General features: G+C 40.6%; 1 protein-coding gene across 1 annotated transcript in view; it reads right to left on the bottom strand.

The window, feature by feature from the left end:
- LOC122806986 (cartilage intermediate layer protein) overlaps nucleotides 1–22637 on the bottom strand; it is a 200119-nt gene that overhangs the window by 69221 nt on the left and 108261 nt on the right. The window contains exon 5 of the mRNA XM_044077852.1: nucleotides 2404–2718. Coding sequence (XP_043933787.1) covers nucleotides 2404–2718 — 315 coding nt within the window. The remainder of the gene's footprint in view (nucleotides 1–2403; nucleotides 2719–22637) is intronic.

Genomic DNA, 22637 nt, shown 5'->3' with positions numbered 1-22637 from the left:
GAAGAAAGCATTAAAAAGACCTCATCATCCAATGCACACAGTCAAAGAGGTTGTTACCCTCATGCCAAACACCTCTGTTTTTTCCTGTCTTAGATGCAAAGAGTTCATTTTTGGCTGAATATCTTCATTGCTAACCACATTCAGTACACCATTTGGTAGCTACAGATTTCTGAGAATGCCATTTGGAATAAATTCTGCCAGTGAAGTCTTTCAGCATGCGATGGAGCAAAATTTTTTCTGGCTTTCCGTGTGTTATTATAGTAGATGATATTCTAGTAAGAGGCTATGGTGAAGTCAAACATGACAGAAACCTCAAGACAGTTTTGGAAGGAGCACGTAAAGTGAATCTTAAGCTGAATCCTCAGAAGTGCAAATTCAGGCTACGAGAAGTTACTTATGTTGGTCACTTGTTTACCAGTTCAGGTTTATGACCAGATCCTTCAAAGAAAATAGCAACTCTTGAGATGCCAGCTCCAGACAATGTCCAAGCCCTACAACATTTTCTTGCATGGTCACCTATCTAGGCAGGTTCATTCTAGGTTTAAGCCAATGTTCAGCACCACTCAGAAAGCTGACATGCAAAAGTGTAATTTGGTCATGGTCAGAACAGCACCAAAGAGTTGATGCCCTGAAACAGAAAGTTGCTAATCCACCAACTCTCACCTACTATGATGTTCACAAACCAGTTACTCTTTCCTGTGATGCTTCTAAGTTTGTTCTAGGTGCAGTCATTTTTCAATAGAGTAGACCAGTAACACTGAGAGCTCTTACCCTGACTGAGATGCAGTTTGCCTAGATTGTGAAAGTGCTCTTGGCAATTGTATTTGCATGTTTGAAGTTTCATGATTATACTTATGGTCTATCCAAATTGAAATTGACCACCAACCTGTAGTCAGTATTTTGAGAAAGCCTATGCATGTAGCTCCTGCCAGACTGCAATGTATGATGCCCAAATTGCAAAAGTACAGTTTCAATCTTGTTTACAGAAAAAGCAAACTTCTTATCTTGCTAATACCTTATCCAGATCGCCCAGAAAAAAACACAGAACAGAATAACAATGAACAACTTGATTTTGAGGTCATGGAAGTGAGAAATTTTTCTGCTACATGTCTTGATGAGCTAAGAACTCACACAGCTTCAGATCCAATTCACCATTAGCTCAACTGCTTTACCAGTCGAGGGTGGCCTTCAAAGCAAGCTTGTTTACCAGTAGAAGTACAACCATATTTTCCATACAGAGATGAAATTGTGTCAGACAATGGTATCATCATGAAAGGTCATCAGCAGTTCAAGAGATTTGCAGAAGAGTGGGACTTTGTTCATATTACGAGTAGTCCTGAATACCCTCACTCAAATGGCTTGGCTGAACATGTAGTTTAAAGTGCAAAACAGCTGTTAGAGAAATCCAGACTTGACAATACTGATGTTTTTCTAAACCTGTTAAATATCAGAAACATTTCTCATGATAAACATCTTGGTTGACCTGCCCAGAAACTTATTTTGAAACAAACCAGAACCACCCTACCAATCAGCAGTAATTTGTTGGTTCCATGTGCTAAGAACAACAAAGCAGTAAAACCCAGGTGTTGAGAAGGAAATTTTCCCAGAAGTTTTACTATGATAATACCAGCAAACTGCTGAGTTAATTGAAAAAAAGGGGAGATGGTGAGGATGCAGATGTTACAAGGTTTGGATAGCATCGGATTTGTGAAAAGTTTGTGTCAAGAGCTGACATCATACATTGTGGAATCACAAGGAATGGAATTCAGATGGAATAAGAAGCATTTGTTACCCGTGTCCAAACCAGTGTTAAAGCATCTTGCCTTTAACAAAGACTCTAGTTCTCATAGTGACTTGTCCAATGTTCCTGTTGTCAGCAAATCCCCATTTTTGAGAAAATTCCTGTGAGTCCCCAAGCAGAACATTCCACAGTGACTGGCACTGTTGTTAAACCCAGTCCTAACTATTATGTCACAAAATCAGGTCACATCTCGAAACCTAGTTCCAGATACATGGCAACCTGGACATGACTGTTGTTTTTCTTTATTAGTGTCTGTATAATTGCATGACTATTGAAATGTCATTGTTTATATGAGACAGCTCAGTAAAGAGGGAGGATGTAGATCAGTGTTTGTGATATACCTTTAAGAAGCTTTCCAGTGAGTCAGCACATGCATATAAGTACTGAGCACGTGCAAGCAAGAGTACCATTTTGAGTAAGCAGCGAGAGTGAGAGCATGCAAGTATGTAATCAGTCAGTTATTTAGATAGTTCATTTAAATGTAGTGTTCTTGCCATCTATCCTAATGTGTCTGTATACAATAAACTACTTAAACGAACACCCAAACCTCAACGTCCTCTTAATGCACATAAGAAGAGCGACAATACATGCTGTATAAATACCTGCTCTCTTGAGTCGAACTTCAACCCTTTGTAGCTTATTCAAACGTCTTGGCAGTGTTAAAGAGGCTGTTGCATATTTTTCCTTTTTGAAATGTAGAGTTGTTTTCCCATCAGGACACAAGCCAGGGACTTGAAATTTTCCATTCTTGTCTGACACAGTCAGGGTTTTCCATGTTTTTTCCTTCAGGAAAACAGTAGCTTTACTAGCTGGGGCTCCATCAGCAAGACGCACAACACCATGCAAAATGTGATTCTCACATACACAGGCATCACATTCTGAGTTAACATGTCCCACTGCACAGGTCATATTGCAGGCTGCAAAAGGAATATGTAAAAAGCAATACTATATTAGAAAAGTAAATAACTCTGTGTATGTTAATTAGTACTACAGTACATTAAAAACTAATGTGAAATATGTTCATTCTTGCATCTGCTAAACATTGTCAATCAGCAAAAAATAATCATCTAAATACTACAAATAATTTAACTAAGCATTGTTCATTTTACATTCGAAATAAGATATAATGTTTTGTGAGTAATGACTCAAACAACTGGTAGTATATAATTAGATTCATTAGTTTTAATGCATTTGTGCCTATAGCACCTTTCCTGAACCTCTCCTAATCATGCCTGAAGTGTGAATATAGTTACATTAGCTTTCCTCTAGTGCCTGAAGACCCTACATGTATTCGTGAGAAAAACAAGCATACTGATCATCTGGAAGCAGTTACAGATACATAATCAGGATCACTAAGTTTCACAATTATGCAGCTTTTAATTACATTTAAATCCATGCAGAAGGCAGATAATGCATGCATGCATACATACATACATACAAATATTTCAAGCACGGCCATCAGTCCCCTTCTAGCTTGCCAATATACCAAAACTCTTGTTCCCATAAGTATCCAGGCTGTTCTTAAAATATTTAAACTAGTACTTGCTTTAATGTAATTTGATAGTCTGTTCCATGTATCAGCTACTCTGTCAGAGAACCAATTTATACACTTCTCATTCCTATAAAATCTCCTACATAGGTTGTCTGATGATTCTCTAGTACTTTTTATTAACCCTAAACATTCCCAGAGGTAGTTGTCACTAAATGGCCAATATACCTGAATAAGATCTCCTCTTAGATATCTATAAGAGACACTGTACAAGTTCAGATATTTTAGTCTTTCACAACTTAAATTTTCACACCCATGGATAGCCTTGGTATATTTCCGTTGTACTCTTTCCAGTTTACTCATGCTTGTTTTCTTATAGGGTTTCCATATTATTATTCCATACTCAGGTTTGGGTCTAATGTAACTAACAAACAATGACATGATTATTTTTGATTTCCTAGACTTTATAAATCTTTTTATGCAACATATAGTTCTATAACTATCATTAACCAATTGCTTGATATGATTAGAAAAACTCATAGCTGAATATACCCATATAACCAGGTCCTTAAATGAGTCTACAGTTTCAATCACGGTGTGCTGTATTAAATATTTACCTTTTAATTTATGCCTGCCAAATCTCATATGCTTACTTTTTAATGTATTTATTAGCATATTATTCTCCTGTGCCCAAATGGTCAATTTAGTCAAGTTATTTTGCAGACATGCCTTATCTGTAACACATGTAATTGGTTTACCCAATTTCAGGTCATCTGCATACAGACTGCAGAACACCTCAGATAAAAAAGTTAGGTCTGAAAGATACAATCTAAACAAGTAAGGGCCTAGGACAAAGCCCTGTGGAACACTTTGACTGTAACCAAAGATTTTGCCTGTCCAGTTGCTGTATAATACTTGCCATGTCCTATTTGTAAGCCTTGCAGCTATCCATCTTAATGCATTTGTACAATTCTGAAGTGAATTGTCTGGAAGCAGACATTGTAGCTTAACTCCCTTGCAAGACTGCTTAAAAAGACATTCTATTGCTTGTGAAAGTATCATTTACTGATATCTTTCTTGTAGTGGATTTTTCGGATTTCTTTATTTGCTACTGAGCCATTGTAGTGGTGTGGAATATTCCTGGATTGAAGATGGTGGAGCCAAGTAAGTTAAGCAAAGAGGGAAAGCTAGACAGGCTTCATCTGGTAAGTCACAAGAAGGCCAGAAGAAATGGTTTTGGAATGAGATGACTTACAAGAAGTAGACTATATGAGCAACAACAAATTGCGAAGTAAGAATGGACAGAGGGAAATGGGATATTACTTCTATGCAAAACTAGTATCAGACTGTGATCTCCTGTTTCTGTCTTCCATATGCCTTGTTATTTTATTCCTGTGTTTTTCCCTAACCTACATCTTTGCATACTGGTTAGAGTAATAGATAGAAGAAGGTTCTGGAAAATTGTTGAACTGTTTTCATCAGTGGCTTTTGTGATGATGTGAGGTATTACCAGCTATGCCAGGAGAAGTAGGGCAGTGGATGTGTAATATATGCCAGCAAAGCTAGCTGGAATTTAGTAAAGAATTATATATTATTTTAATAGCAAACTGATTTGTACAGATGCTTGTGGTGAAAATAGATTTGTAAAGTTGCTTGTGTTAAACATGTACCAGTAGTGGGGTCCTGCTGACAGAAAATAAATATACTGTACATGCATGTAGCAACTGATTAAATGTATGCATTGTAACTATTGAAATGAATCCACTATAACAGAGGATGCTGGAAGAGAAGAGGATAATCTCAATCCACCTGACTTTGAGAAATAGTAATAAATTAAATTACTGGGTGTAGGCCATAAAGATGTTATCTCACAGTTCTGAATGAAGCCAGTGATGCAGTGTCTGTAAGAAGCATGGTTTATTACTCTCTGTAGGAGTAAAGGTTTATAATTGTTTTATGGCTTCCAGAATCTGCACTAGATCTGACAATGCCCTTGTGTGTGTATTATTGACATGTAGGTGTTAAGTCCTGGCAGTTTCTAGCAACAGAGGGTTGCATGGGAACCAGAAGTCAGTTGGCCAGATGTGTGTGATGTCATTCTGTACAGAAATAATGTTTTGATATTAGATGAGACAGAAGTCTCAGGGCAGTCTATTTCCTGGAATCTAACATAGAAAGATCCCTCACCTACTTCATCTTGCCTTGCTTTATTAAGTAAGTAGGAACAGTAATTCTCTAGATCAGTCAGAAAAATACAGTGAGAATAGTCAAGTATTGTTTTTCTGTAACTGTGTGAATCTTTCCAGCTGTGTTACTTTTAATATGTCCTGTGACTGTAACTCTGTGTGTATGTGTGTGTGTACTTGGAGCAGGGACACGAAACACTCGATTAACAGAGAAGGGTGCTGGAGGACTTTGCTTGGACACACTTGGCTGAGGACTTAACTCTACAGCTGTGCCAGTGGGGAGCCTTACTGGGGACCTGGGGAAAGGCGGAGAGAGAAACCCAGACTCTGGGCTGAGTGTGTTCCCTGTGTGTTCTTAAGGGAAGTTGTGTTTGATGCAGAGAGGTCAGCATCTGGAAATACTGATCGTATCCATTTGTATTCTAAGTGAATGTCCCTCTCCAGTGTCAGTGGTGAGGATTCAGGCTCCTTGATTACTGCCCCAGAGTGGGGATGTCCCATATCAGTGAGCAGTGGTGTGGATTATAATTGAACTTTTGTAGCCTGTAGGCAGTTGTCACTAAAGGTATGTCCTCTCAGCAGCCACAAGGTAAACATTTAGAGTTTCATTTCACAACAGTTTTATTTATTTATTTTTTTTGTTAGTTTAGTTTAGTCAGGGAAAGCAGGAAAAGTTGTCAGGAAAGCATTTTGGCAAGCTGACAAAGAACCAGTTGGCCAAAGGTTTGTGAAGCCAAAGGACTGGTGTTTTCCAGCTTGACTACAAGCAGCCATGAAGATAACCAGTCTGGTGATCGGAATTTGCATCCCTCAGAAACATGACAGTTCACCTTTTCCTCAGAGAACTTAAAAACCCATCTGAAGTTAAAAAGAGACTTGAAATGGAGGCCAAACATTTGGAATTAGAATCCGCTGACAAACTGTGGCATTTTGGAGGCTGAAGAAAATGAGAGACTGTGGCATTTGGAGTCCGAAGAAAATGAGAAGCATCCTCAACTTGAGAGGGAGATGCTGACTCTTTGCCAGGATCATGGAGGTAACGGGGAAGGGAATAACTGAAACTCAGAAGCAATAATGGTCAGTAAATTTCTTCCACAATTTACAGAGGATGATATTTTTATAGTTGTATTCATATATTTGAAAGGGAATGTAAACAATATAATGTTGGCCAAGGGCTCTGGGTATGGTTCCTGACCCCCTTACTCCATGGTGAAGCTGTGACTGTTGTTTTTAAATTGCCTGATATTGATTGTTTAAACTATGAAAAAGTAAAGAAATGTTTACTTGAATGTTTTAACACCTGAAGCTTACAGAAAAACAGTTTTGTGAACATAGACACAAGGCAGATGAAAGTGTGTGTATTACATTGATGTTAAGCACTTATTTTCATAGGTGGATGAGTGGGTGTCAGGTCACCACTTTTGAAGGGCTGGCAGACCTTTTGGTCAGGGAATAAGCTCTTAGCACTATGAATAAGGACATGAGAATCTAGTTGGCAGACCAAGAATGTGCAGATGAGCTGGGTAAAAAAGGAGATATTTACTTAGCTAGCAGGGCATCACTGCACAGGAAAGGGATACACAGTGCTGCACATGGATATAAGGGAACCCATGGTGGGCAGCCTAAACTACCCCAACAGAGTCAATCAGTAACAGGGGAAGCCACTACTTCAGATACATGGCCAGGATCAAAGGTTAAATGTTTTAAATGTAACCAGTGGGGCCATGTATCATCCAGATGTCCATGGAGGCAAGTTGGGGAACAAAGATGGGGGAACCAGCAGTTGGCAATGACAGTATGCCAGTGGTAAGTTTTCTGGAGACCACAGGGGTACCAAACTATCACAAGAGGTTATAGCCTATTGTAGTGGATGGAAAACAGGGCACTGCTAAGAGAGACACAGCCTCTGACATAACCATTGTGAAGCTGGCAGTAGTTAAAGAGGAAAAGTACTTGCTTGGACAGTCCACTTCAGTCAGAGCTTTAGGAGGGACCCCATTCCAAATGCCTTTGGACGGGGTTCACCTTGACTGGAAGGGTGGAAAAGGAAGCAAGCAAGTAGGTGCATTTGAGGATATCCCTGCAGATGACATGATAGGAAATGATTTTTATAATGCAGTACCTTGTGTGCATGCAGTTACATGCAGTCAGGCTTGGAGACAGGCATGTGGGTCTGGTAGCCTGGGGAACACCCAGACAGACATTACACCTGAAGCCAGGGCTGGTGAGGTGGCTATTTCAGTGAGGGAGCCACCCTATAGCAGTGAGCCTAAAGGTGAGCCACAGCTGCTGGTAGGTACTCATGTTTTCTTGGAGAGAGTGACTGCAAGGGCAGAGGTGAGTGGCAGTACTTAGGCTAACAGTAAGGCACCGTTGTCAGAGGATACCAGACTTCCTGTAAAAGGGAAGCTGGGAAGAGTCATAAAAGTAGAGCTGAGACAGGCGCAGCTGTCAGACCCTACATGACAAGGATTTAGGGAGGTAGCTAAGGAGGCACCTGATTCTCAAGTAAAGGAGGAATCTGTATACTGGAACAAAGGGTTACTGTATAGAGAGTGGACCCCTGAGGAAGGGCTAGAGGGTGATGTAATACAGCATTTGATAGTGCCTTAAGCCTACGGTCTGGCACTTCTATCCATAGCCCATAACATTCCTTTTGCAGGTCATATGGGCATAATGCTTACCAAGAGATGTATTATGCAGAACTTGTATTGGCCTAGGATTGCAAGGTTGTAACAGGGTACGGCAAGACCTGAGAGCAGTGCAAAAATGTAGGCAAGGCAGGAGACATTGTCAAAGCTCCTTTGATTCCTTTGCCTTTAATTGAAGAACTATTTTAGAGGGTAGTTATGGACATTGTGGGGCCTCTGAGTACCCTAAGTTCCACAGGGAAGATTTATATCCAAGTGGTAGTAGACTATGGTACTAGATGCCCTGAGATGGTGGCTCTGTCCTCCATTGAGGCAAAAAAGGTGGCAAATGCTTTGTTAGAGATTTTCAGCAGGGTAGGTTTCCCGAGAGACATACTGACTGACAGAGGTGTCAATTTCATGTCACACCTGCTGGCTTGTCTGTGGAAGTGCTGTGGGGGTGAAGCACCACACTCCCACTATCCCCAGACTAATGGTCTGGTGAAGAGGTTAAACTCTACACTAAAGACCATGCTACAGACATTTTCAGACCAGTTTAAGAGAGAGTGGGACAGATATTTTACCCATCTGCTGTTTGCTTACAGAGAGGTACCGAGATATCCACAGGCTTCTCACCCTTTGACTTGCTGTATGGGTGAGGGGGCCTTTAGATTTGATTCGTGATGAGTGGGAGGTGAGTGTGAGTCCCACAAGGAGTCTGTTGTAGAATATGTCCTAATCCTCAGGACAAGGCTTAGGGAGCTCATGGGCCTGGCCCAGTAGAACCTGGCAGGAGCCCAACAGCAGAAATAGGTCTGGTATGACAGGAATGCTCGAGCACAAGAGTGTGTTGTCAGATAGCAGGTGATGGTTCTCATTCCTGTCAGACATAATAAGCTGCAGGCAGTTTAGGAGTGACCATTCAAAGTGGTATGAAAGGTCAGTGATGTTAACTCCATGGTAGAACTGTTAGAGAGGGGGCAGGCACACAAATTGTACCATGTTAACATGATGAAACCTTACCATGATAGGAAATCCCTGGTGATGAGTATTTGCAGTGGATGGCAGGAGGAGTCTGAAGGGGATATGGTGACTAATCTCCTCAGTGAGGCTTGGACTGAAACCTCACTGGAATGGGTAGCAATGTCTCAGCGGCTATTCCCTACCCAGGTTCATGAAATCTGAGCAGTTGTATAGGAGTTTGGGGGCATGTTCACTGGGAAACCTGGGTGCACCCACCTAGTGCAACATCATGTGGATACAAGGCCCCAAAGGCCTACTAAGCAGGCCCCTTACAGGGTGCCTGAGCAAGTTGGACAGACTCTGAGGGAGGAGATACAGGAAATGGTGTAACTGGGGGTAATCCAGGAGTCCAGCAGTCCCTGAGCCTCCCCAGTAGTGCTGGTACCAAAGAAAGATGGCAGCACAAGTTCTGTTTGGACTACAGGAAACTAAATAGTCACACAGAGTCAGATGCTTACTCCATGCCTAAGACAGATGAAGCCTTAGAGCAGCTGGGTGGGGCTAAGTATCTGACCACTACTGATCTGACCAAGGGCTGCTGGCAGGTGGCCTTGATTCCCACGGCTAAATTATATGAGTTCACAAAGGTGCCCTTAGGGATGAAAAGTACCCTAGCAACATTCCAGAGGCTGGTGGATAGTATCCTAGCATGAGCAGGAGAGTATGCCTTTGCTTACCTGGATATATTGCCATTTACAGCAATTCCTGTCATGTGCACCTTCAGCATGTCAGGGAGGTCCTGGGCAGACTGCAAAGGGCAGGGTTGGCTATTAAGTCCAGTAAGTGTCAGGTGGGTAGGGCAGAAGCCTCCTACCTGGGAGATAGAGTGGGGAGTAGTCAGATCAGGCCAGAACCTGCCAAAGTGGAAGCTATTCAGCGTGGCCTACTCCTGTTACTAAAAAAACAGGTGAGGGCATTCTTGGGGACAGCAGGCTACTATAGAAAGCTTGTTCACAATTATAGTACAATAGCTGCTCCCCTCACAGACCTGATGAGGGAAAATAGGCCAGACAAGGTAGTGTGGACCCCAGCCAGTGAGCAGGCATTCCAAAAGCTTAAAGGGGTTTGGGAGGACTCCCTGTATTAGCCAGTCCAAATTACAGCAAATACTTTGTTGTGCAGGTAAATGCTTCAAACCATGGGGTGCGGGCTGTACTCAGCCAGGTTTCCTCAGAGGGAGAAGAGCACCCAGCAGTATATCTCAGCCATAGACTCTAAGCTATAGAGGAATGTTATGCAACAGTAGTATGTCAAGCCATAGTATGGGCACTGCAGAAATGTCAACCCTAACTATATGGAAGGAAATTCACTGTAATTACAGACCACAATCCCTTAACATGGCTACATTGATCCAGCCAACAGAATGGCAAGTTACTAAGAAGGAGCCTAGGGTTGCAGGCATATGACATGACAATGCAGCACTGTAGTGAAGTTTGCAAATCCAATACAGATGGGCTTTGAAGACAGGGTATGGGTTAATGTATTTCCAAATAGGCTCATTCCTGTCCAACAAAGTTTCTCAAGGGTCACTTGAAAAACTAGCTTGAGTCTTCAAGGGGGGGATATATGTGGCGATGTGAGATATTGCCAGCTATACCAAGAGAGGTAGGGCAGTTGATGTGTAACATAGCTAGCTGGAACTTAGCAAATAATTATATGTTAGTTTAATATCAAACTAATTTGTACAGAAGCTTGTGTTGAAAATAGATTTGTAAAGTTTTTTGTATTAAAAGTGTGCCAACAGTGGGTCCTGCTGACAGAAAAGAAATATACATGCATGTAGTAAATGATTAAATGTATGCATTGTAACTGTTGAAATTAATATATTGTAACAGAGGATACTGGAAGAGAAGAGGTTAATCTCAATCCACCTGACTTTGAGAAATAGTAAGAAATTAAGATAGGCCAGAAATACATTATCTCACAGTTTTGAATGAAGCCAGAGAAGCAATGTCTGTAAGAAGCATGGACTGTTAGTCTCTGTAGGATGACTAGACGTTTCTAGCTGTTTTATGACTTCGAGAAGCTGCACTAGATCGGAGCAATGCTCTTGTGTGCATATTCTTCACATGTAGTTGCTAAATCTTGGAAGTTTATAGCAGTGGGGGGGGGGGTTGTATAGGAACCAGAAGTTAGATGACCAGATGTATGTGATGACATTTATTATATATTCATTATTTTTTTATCATGTATAGATACCCCCTTTTTTCATTTCTTATGGTTATGAAGGGTCTTTTACAGTTTTATATTTATACATTTGTTTTTATTAAGTCAGATACATTACTTATATATATATATATATATATATATATATATATATATATATATATATATATATAGTTCAGTAGTTTTTCATATAAGATAATGTTTTTATATGACAGTATGAACTGTATTACTATTACATATCTTTAGGATAACATTTATAATTTTTATCATGTGTAGATACTATCTAGTATCAACATTGTGATAGCATGTTTTTGCTGCCAATATTGCTGCTTATGTTCTAGCACAGCATTTTATTAATGTTTTTACTAAAGTAATCAACATATATTATTGTGGGGGGTGTTTACATAGAAACTTTTTATTAGGACTTTTTTAATGTCTCATCGTCACATGGGTGTGCTTTTATAGTCAGTATTGAGCACTGGTGGTTTTTAGGATGATATGTGGAAGATTAATTAGTTGATTTTTGATCATTCCATACATTTGAGTGGTTAGAGAGCTATGTATCCTAGCCCCTTGTCTATATTTAAATTAATGTTTTTTGTAATAATGGATAAGTTTGAAGAAGCATTCATAAGAACGCGAAAGCGCTCACTTCATTTTTATATTTTTTACGTTTTATGTTCTGTTTGGTGAAATAAACGGCCTCCTTCGCTTTGGATGGTGTTGCCTCTTGAGTTCTTTTGAATTTATGCTTGTCATATCACTGAGGCACTTTATCATTTGACTGTTCTGGTTTTATTTTCTGGACATTTTTTGTTTGTACTGCGGTATCATTCTGGGTGATGGTAGGATACTGCTCAGGGCTAATGTCATACCTGCCTGGCACACGTAATCCAAGAGTTCCACCATGTCTCTTTTCTTGTAGTCCAGGGAGGTGCATCTCGGGTCATTCACACCCACATGGACAATGACAGGGTCATACTTGTACTTGCTGTGGAGTGACCTGAGTGCATGTGTCATGTGTCAGATTCTGGCACCTGATAGACAGCTGGCTGTTACCTTCTCCTTATTCAACCTAGTGAGTGGGACATCTGTGTGCCTCACTATCGATTAGTGTATTGGGCAAGGTGTTTATCCTTAGGGGCTTAGGTTGAGGGGCATACTGTGGAGGTGAGCTGTGTGCCCTGTGGTTTGTGCTGTGTTATGGTGGTCTAGTGCATTTTTGTCTTGGAGGAGTCTGCTGTTTGGGTAAATTTCTATTCAGAGCCTCTGCGAAGGTGGGTGTGTGGTTTGTGTTTTTATGTGAGAGCTGTGATAGTGGGTGTTCTGGAGGGCTATATGTTCCATGTGGTGTGGTGCAGGTGTTGACCTTCTCCTCTTGAACAGCTCGTCTGGTCTTGACTGGAGAGGCCATAGCATCCAATTTGGTGATATAAGTGCATCTCTCACAAGTCTGAGTGTTGGAAGGTAAGAGGAGAGGGTTGTCTGTGTATATGAGGCAGTTGCTACACTGCCTCAGAATGCCCAAGTGCACCAGGTTAATTGGAGAAAGCACAGGGAACTGCCCTTTAATCATGCCAGGAGGAGTGGTCATAGCTACTAAGTACTGGTATTTCCGTGAAGAATAACTAGTGCTGATGACACTTAGGTATGCTACAATAATTGCTACAAAAATCTGTTGAAGTGCAAAGCGATTAGGTTATTTGAAGTGCAAGAGAGAGAACTAGCAAGATCTAAGGGAAAAACTGAAGAGCAGACTTTCTGGCACCAGTAAAAGTTTACCTCAGCTCAGCACCACTACACAGAGCTTAAACAAGCGTAAACCCATGCAAATGCTGGCATTTAAACCAGAAAGTTGAAAGGGATGGAAAAACTGCCCAAACGGCCATGAAACTAGAATTTCTGGCACAGCTGAGGACTTAACTCTACAGCCGTGCCAGTGGGGAGCCTTACTGGGGACCTGGGGAAAGACAAAAAGAGAAACCCAGATCCTGGACTGAATGTGGTCCCTGTGTGCTCTTAAGGGAAACTGTGGTTGATGCAGAGAGGTCTGCATCTGGAAATACTGAGTGTATCTATTTGTATTCCAAGAGAACATCCCTCTCCAGCATCAGTGGTGAGCATACCTCTCAACCATACCGAGTTCCTCTGTATTTACCGTTTTTTAGGGCAAAATAATGGGGTGCCACAACTTACTGAGTGACCCCCTTAATTCCCAATTTTTTTGGCCTTTTTATTTTTTATTGCAACTTTAAATATATAAGTGACATCATCTACATTACCAGCCTACAGGGGCCTACATGATGACATCAGCTTCATAGCTTTGTTTTGAAGTGTTTTGGAGGGAATATACAACAGTGGAGGCTGTCTGTGCAAATTTTAAATTTCAATCTGCCCAGCACCCACCCACAGAACTAGTCTCCCATTCCAGGTGAGGTAAGAAAAACAAATAATTCTGCTAATGGGCCCAGCTAAGCAGACAGTGAAGTGGTTCATTAATTACTCCCTGTCTGTGTAGTTCATTATTTGTAGGCAGCAACTAATGGTTCGGTTCATAATCATTAATTTTGGCCACTCCATATGTGTGTAGTAATGTGCTAATGTGTATTAGCCACTCAATATGTGTGTAGTAATGTGCTAATGTGTATTAGTCTAATTTGTAGGCAGCACTGCAACAACAGCTCACAGATACTTAGCTTAGCATCATCTGAACAGCTCGAGCTTGCATGTGATGTGATGTGTGTACTAAGCAGACAGTATGGTAATTTCTTCCACTCTGTGGCCGCTAAGACTAAGTTACATTTGTGAATGTAGCAGCTCCCACTTGCAGTCATATTTCTCCACTATCTGTATTAATCTGAAAGCAGCTCGCAGAATGTAACTCAAACAATGAAAAACACTTAATGACTTTGTGTGACTATTTTAATAAATAAGTCTTCCCACCCTACAGCTTCTATTGGTGCATTCCTTTTTTGTTGTTTGAGTTATATTGTGGTACACACCTATTAGACGTAAGCAGTATAAATGGTTGCCATGGCAACTATGCCACAATAACACTCAAACTGCATGAATAACATTGTACTACATAAACTGAGATTGCATGCTGTAAATAATAGCAGCGTAGCTTAATCAGTTGTAAAATATAATGCAGTTTACCAGGAGCAGCAGTGTGCATGTTAAAACAGCTAAGGCAACAAACCAGTGGAAAAAGAGCGCAGATGAAGCCATACATAGAAGTACAGCAGTAGTGTTGCCTTTTGCAGGTGCACTCTTAGTTTATGTTTATTTTACCCTGGCATTTCAAAGCTTGTAGTTGAAGCATGAACTAACTTTTTAAACTGTCCGTAGCATATAGACAGAATCTCACTTTACAGCAATGAACTGTTTAATAAAGTTATTTTTTAACAAATGCTTACATTTGGCAGTCCTCAACCAAAATTTGTAATGTATACCTGCTCATTGTGAAAACGTTGCTCTGAAGTATCGTAATACCTAAGACTAGAAAGGAAACTGTAACAATACTAGTTCAGGTAATGCCCTCTACTTTACAATGCTGTAAAGAATAACTGGTGACATTTTCACATCCATGTGACAACGGCATTTGTATGTTTTAGGCCTCTTGAATTTTAGCATGCAGGATGCGGTAACTCTAATTCACTCACTCACGCTCCACACAGTCAGTTGATACAGAACATAGTTCTTTGCTCAGGAATCAGGGATGTACTTTTCAATCTCTTAGAACAAGAAGTCTAGAAAAAGCCACAAATAATGGGAGGACAAATGCCCAAAAATAGGGACACTTTTTAAATATTGCTCCTACAAACCTCAAAAGTTGATAGAATAACAGGTTTTGCATTAATATGCATTTTCTGAAGGATATTAAGTCTGGAAACCAAATATCTGTCATTGATTTCTAACCAGTCCTCAGTGATTTGCAGAAAACTACGATTTTATGAGAAACTGGCCAAAAATATGAGCCAAAAATCTGAACATTCTACGAAAATCTGGACAGTTGAGAGGTATTATCAGGGATAACATCCAAAAATCAGTGAAGAGAGGTTTTAAACATTATTCTAACTCAATTGAAAAGTTAATATGACAACAGGTTTGCATGCCTTTCAACCTCTTTCTGCAACAAATCTGGACAAAGCATAAAATTTATGGGGGGACAAGGGCCAAAATAGGGCAGATTTTAAGTATTGCATACTACACCTTTTGTTTGGTTCAAGCTTGCAGAATGTGCATTAATCTGATAGCAGCTTGCAGAATGTATATTAATCTATCAGGTTTCCTCCTACGTTACAAACGTGTGGAACATTTCTCCCTGGGCCTCCAGCTCTGCTGAAGATTGATTTGTTCCAAGTCGGACTTTACCTGTAAGCAAATGTTAAGTAAATAAAATAAAATTGCAGTGACGTAGTATTCACAGTGGCTATGGTATTGAATTTAAGGGAAATGTGCATCTTGGTTCCAAAGTTAATCGGTCGTCATATGCTTGATTACACAGAACAGTATCATAAGCTCTTAGAATGTTTTTTGCTTAAATGATTGTTTTTATATCTGCTAAAGCTGTTTGCTTCTAACAGACTATTAGTGTATTGTTCTATTGACAGCGCACTTCTAATATGATTTATAGGCATTTAAGGGAAATTCTTCTCACATTGATTCCTGTAATACGAAAGTATCAGTTTTCAGTTTGAGTCTGAAAAATATGCATTTCTAGAATAAGTACCTGTAGCTATTTGAGGTGAAATTCTTAACACTGTAACATATATGATTCAAAAGTGCCAGTTCTCAGCCTGAGTCTGGAAATATAATGCATCTTTGTGTCTGCTTTGCAAGACTGAATTTGTCTGAATATATATCCGCACACAGGCCCAGATTAGAACAGTTTGCCCCAAGGTTGACTTTCTTTGTTAGCGGTAAGATAAGAAAAGTATATTAGTAGTTTGCTGTATTTGCTGCACTTTGATATACTGAATGTAACTGCACAGAGCGAAGACACTTCAGCTTAAATTAATTATATCTGGATGACCGGTGCAATCATTTTCCAAATGATTGATTATGTACTGTTGCTATGAGGTAAGTCACCACAACAGTGAAAAGGATGCCTCCATTCCCTATTGCAATATTACTAGCTTATCATTTTTTATGTAACATAGGCAATTTATTCCTCAAGGGCAAAATGCACTTTATTTGTAGATGAAACAATGGAATATTAAGTTGTTTGCTAGCAACAACATCTTTATTAGTTACAGATCTCTTTAATGTGGAATTATTAAGCTGACTTTTACTTCTGCAGAGATTGTGCAAATTTACTGATGCTGGTGGATTGTAGAAGTTTGAATAGACTTTTATGATGGGAATGTTCTGAATTGGGCAGTTTTGTTATTATTGGTTCATGCATTTTGTTTCATTTGTTTACTGGAAAAATGTTCAAAACAATAAATTTAAAATACGCTCTAACAAGCGTACTGTATTATACAAAGAATATAATTTAATACAGTCAGGAAGGTGTATCAAAGAATACATGTATGTTTCATATGCAAGGGGCCTATGATTTGAAAACAGCCCAAAGATAATCTTTATTTGCCACTGACCAGATGCATTTTCTTTGGATGTGGGTTTCAGTGGTGTTTCAATGAATGTGAGTTTCAAGGGCAGAGAAGTTAATGCTTAAGTCTATTTTCATTGTGAGACTGTATTGCTTTTAGCAGATGTCTGTTAGTGTTTGTGCCATAAAATGTAAAAATCCAAATAATCATTGTAGAAGTAAAGCAGTATGCACATTACAGTGTTTATGGTAAATGGGTGAACTAGACAAGTAATGGCACAGGGGACTCTGGAGCCATATTTTGGTTGTCTGTTCTTCATTTTGCATTTGAAAGTTGATATCCCACAATTCCATCGGAATGAGTGGGTTGCATAGTTATGCATGCAAATCTTATGTTAATCAGCATACAGATTTGTACCTATTTTTCATGGGCCTTTGTCCAGATTTTTGATGTTTCCAGGTTTTGAGGTATGGTGGTGAGGGTTCAGGCTCCTTGATTACTGGCCCACAGTGGGGAAATCACAACAGAAAATGGATCAAGAGGCTTACTATCCATGGAAGGATTTAGTTACTAGGAAACAATCCTATTGAGTGATAAATACAAGATAAGCCAGGTCCTTTCTGTTAAGTACTAAAATGTATCCTGGGAAATTCCCTAAAAACTCCTGAAGAGTTCACTTATGCCAGATTGCTTATTAATGTATCCCTAAATGTTTATAAACTGGGAGTATACTTTTTATGGCTTGTGCTTCTGGGGCAGCAGCCAAGCGCTACTGGAAAATATGTGCAATTTTGGTTTACCATTGAAATTGTGAAGTGCCTGAAGTCAAACAACATGTGTTTTACAGGCACTTTTCCAATGGGCTGAATGCTGAACCAGAAAACATCGACTGCACTACAGCAAATGAGTAATGTAGTTTGGCATTTTGAGTGGAGATCGAGGTTCAGTGGGGAAGAGGGAATTAACCCATTTCCTCACTGTAGTGTGATCTCGGAGTTGGTAGATATAATCTGCAGGGGATGTGTGAAAGAAATGTCCCATTGACTGTAGAGTTTAATGGTACGTTAAGGTGCGTAGCATGGTTGACTCACGTCACCTCTTACTCTGTTGAATACATCAAACTACAGGTGTCGATGTACTCATTTTCGACTTGATTGCTTTTTCGACGGTATGTATTCAACATTTTGGGTTGACATTGTGACTGGTCAACCCATGCAGTTTCGCAATTTCAACAGTAAACCGTAATTTTACCTTATGGTACTGGAGTTATGACAGAGCTATTGTTGGTTTAGAGTGGACCCTTATTTATGAGTGCTAAACTATGTCAAAAGTTATAACGTCATATTTATTTTGTGTTTACTGTTACCTCAGTTCATTGTTAATTGCTTAACGCGGGGGGATTAGTCTGTACTATACAGTATTGATATGCTACCTATTACAATAGGCAATATTTCTTTAGAGCAAAGGTTATAGTAAACAACAAATGCAAGGCTTTTGTATTTAGCATCAAATATTATTATTTCCTAACAGGAATATATTTATGTGATTATTGTTAAAAGTCATTAGGAATCACTCACACACACTCACAATAAAAAAAAAAAAAATAAAAAAAAAAAAAAGGGGGGGAGGGTGGCCTAATGGTTAAGGTGTTTTCCTTACAAACACAAGGTGCAGGGTTTGAGTCTCACAAGGGATAACTGGCTAGGCTTAACATGGCTCACAAGGGCAGTTAGCTTAGTACTAATCTATGAACCTATGAGAATGACAATATATTACACTTGTAATAGGTGACTCTATCGTCAGGCACACTGACGTCCCGCTCACCAGGCTGAACAAGGAGTGGGTCACAGTGAGCAGCCTGTCAGGCGCTAGGATCCGCCACATAACACAAGCACTCAGGTCACTCCAAGGAAAGCACAAATATGACTCAGTCATTGTCCATGCTGGTGTGAATGACCTGAGATGTACCTCCCTGGACTACATGAAAAGAGACATAAAGGAGCTCTCTGAGCATGTAGCCCAGGCCGGTATGACCCTGACCTTGAGTAGCATCTTACCCTCACCAAGAATGATGCCACAATATGAAGACAAGATGATCAATTTCAACAATTGGCTTAAGTACTGGTGTCATTCAAAGGGGATCCAGTGCCTGTCAGCTTGGGATGATATGCTCGATAAGCCACTATGCTTCACTAGGGAAGGCTTGCACCTGTCACCCCTGGGCTTTCGGATATTGGCAAAGACTCTTGCTACCCCCATAGTGCCTTTTTTAGGCAAGGCTCAAAAGACAAACCCACCTCCATAGGTATCACAAGGGATAAGAAACTAAGAGTAATGCTACTCAATGCCAGAAGTCTAAACCTTAAGATGCATGCACTCGAAACTCTCCTTAGCATGGAGAACATCGATATCTGTGCAGTAACAGAAACCTGGTTCAGGGCTCCCGAGAGCACCCCAGCACTACCAGGTTATACCTCATACCATGCTTTTCGGCCCCAAAACTTGGACCCAACCACAAAAGGAGGGGGAGTATCGATATTCATCAAAGATACCCACACCTCCAGGTTGGTGGCAAAGCACGAAGCATCAGAGACTATCCATGTGCAACTAACAGTGGGTAAAACTGCCTTCCAGTTTATAGCCTGCTACAGACCACCCTCCCAAACCCAGGAACCCCACTCGGCCTTTCTGAGAACACTGGAAAATATGAAGGTCTCTCCAAACACCATTATATTGGGCAACTTCAACTACCCAAACATAGACTGGGAGCATTACTCTAGCTCCAACACCCTAGCCCAAAGGTTCCTAGAATTTATAAACTAAAATGCTATGGAACAACTTGTTACCACTCCCACAAGAGGGGAAAACATACTGGACCTGATCATCACCAACATGGGGACTCTATGCTCCAGACCAGAAGTGTATCCCTCACTGGTAAGATCAGACCATAAACTAATCTCACTGGATATTCACATCCCGACCCCACCCCCTGCCCAGAAAACCACAGTGAAAAACTTCTCTAAAGCAAATTTCACACTCCTCAAAACCGAGGTGGAATCCTTCAAAGCCCCCGGGCCTGTGGAAAATATGGCCCAGAATGCAGAATCCTTTATAAACGCATTCTATGAACACCTTCAGGAATGCATGGATCATGCAATCCCAAATAAAACCAAGACCCAATCCTCCAAAGGCAGACGTCCTGTCTGCTGGACCCCAGCCATAAACAAACTATACAATAGAAGGAGGAAGCTACTAAATGATAGAGCAAAATCCCAAAAAGGGAAGGCATCACTGATCAGTATTAGCAAAAAACTATGGGCACTCATAAAATTGTCTAAGGCCAGCTTTGAGAGAAAAATTGCACAGGACACTAAGGATAATCACAAGGCTTTCTTTAGTTATGTTAGGAACCTGGGTGATAATTCCCAGATATGCTCAGAATTAGTCCAAAATGACAAAAAATACACTGAACCCACATACATTGCCAACATCCTAGCTGACAGGTTCAGCGCAAACTTCTCCCCTCCCACCAAAAGGGCAAATATCTATCCCAGCAAAGTGCTGCCCCACCTGGCATCTCAGATGCTCAGGTAAGAGCCGCCCTCTCCAAAGCAAAAAACACAGCATCAATGGGACCAGATGGTGTCCCAGGCTGCATCCTACATGAACTCCAAGAAGAGCTAAACCCAAACATAAAACTACTGTTCAATCTCAGCCTTACTACAGAATATGTGCCCAAAGAGTGGCGTACAGCAACAGTGGTCCCTCTCCATAAAGGTGGTGCCTCAACGGATCCTGGAAACTATCGCCCCATAAGCCTGACTAGCTTGGTCTGCAAAGCCTTGGAAAGGATCATCATGGACCTCATAAATAAAGATATTGGGGACCTACAGACACTGGTTCCTACCCAGTTCGGCTTTGTTAAGGGCAGATCCTGCCTCTTAAACCTGGTTGATTTCTTTGAAACAGTCACCAAGGCCATTGACGAGGGGAAGGTGGTCCACACAGCCTACCTGGACCTCGCAAAAGCCTTCGATACAATACCCCACTCGGGCATTATAGATAAGCTCACCAGCTTAAATATAAACCCCTATGTCACTAGATGGATTGCAAACTGGCTCAAGGACAGAACCCACATGGTTAGAATTGCTGGAGCCATGTCAGACTCCAAACCAGTTACAAGTGGTGCCCCACAAGGCTCAGTCCTGGGACCTCTCTTGTTCGGTATATATTTCTCAGAGGTGCAGGCCAACATGGAAGGACTGTGGCTGACCAAGTTCGCAGATGACTGCAAACTGGGTGCCATAATCGACTCTCCAGCCGACACAAGCATCCTCCAAAAGGGCCTCATAGAAACAGACAACTGGTGCCAGAGCCATGGCCTCAAGCTAAATGCCAAAAAGTGTATAGTCATCCCCTTTGGCAAAAACAAAGTGCCCACAAATTACCACATAGGTGGTAATCCATTAAGTACAGAAAAAGTAATTAGGGACCTGGGGACCCAAGTTGATAGCAATCTCTCATTTGACAACCACGTGGCCAAAGTGGTTAGAAAAACATTTTATATAGCCCACCTAATCATGAAGGGATTCACATCTAGATCAGGGGAGGTCATCGTGCCTCTTTACTCATCCCTCATCAGGCCCATAATTGAGTACAATGCCCCTTTTGGGATGTACCTTACCAGACACCTACAGCAACTGGAAAGACCCCAAAAGTACCTCACCAAGAGGATCAAAGGGCTCAAACAGATGTCATATGCTGCCCGGTTAAAGAAACTCCAGCTCTACTCAGTGGCATACCGCCTGTTCAGAGGCGATCTGTGCCTGACGTATAAAGCCAAGTCCAACTCGGAATTAATGGACATGCTGCACCTCAGAAAATCCAAATCCCATCGAGCTACGCACTCGAGAGACTTGAACCTCAGCACTGAAATAAATAGGACATGCTGGAGGGACAGATTCATAACCCAGAGGCTCCCTTCACTCTGGAATAAAATCCCAGTCCAGGTTAGGCCGAGTCCCTCATTGACTCTCTTCAAGAGGAATCTTGATGAGTGGATGGGAGATCGTAGGTTTACCCCGGGTATCACCTCTGTGTCACTGTTAGACAGAGGCACAGTATACTAACCTCGAAAAAGGGCATAGCAAAATAAATTTAAAATGGGTGGCGAAAGCCAAACACATTCTGGCTAGGCTTATAAATGCCCTAGGGCAGATAGCCTAGTATGAATCTATGAACCTATGAACATGTTAATGCCTTTCATGAAGATATGTAAAATTTAAAAGATTGCTTTTGGATGACAATATTTATCACAAGCATTATCACAATTAGCAACATTTTCGTGATATAATGTCTTATATTTAATTTACAAATAGTTTCCTCAGGATCCGTTTTGGTGCCCTTTTTTAACTTTCTGATAAGGCCCACTATTATATGTGATGTTTCTTTCTGCCTTTATACAATAACACACCTAAGAAAACTTGATCATTTGCAACAGATATTCTCTATATACATATTAAATATGCACAGTGCCTAAGAAACAATCTTATTTAAAGTTAGTTATAGATCATTTAAGGGACAATCTTACAACTGCCTTTAAGGGTATAACAAATAAGGCATCTATTGCTAACTTCTACTTGTCCCTTTATTATCGTGTCTGGAAAAATAATGTTTTTCTATTACAAAAGGCTGTTTCTATCCACAATTTTAAAAGAAAGGCTTGTATATTAAAACTGTTAACCTTCAACTCTGGGTCTGCTATGTTGGATATCTTTATAAGAGCAG

This window comes from Protopterus annectens, chromosome 7.part0 (genome assembly GCF_019279795.1).
Source record: "Protopterus annectens isolate FY-2018-M chromosome 7.part0, PAN1.0, whole genome shotgun sequence".
Taxonomy (NCBI): domain Eukaryota; kingdom Metazoa; phylum Chordata; order Ceratodontiformes; family Protopteridae; genus Protopterus; species Protopterus annectens.
This window is presented reverse-complemented; position numbering and strand designations above follow the sequence as displayed.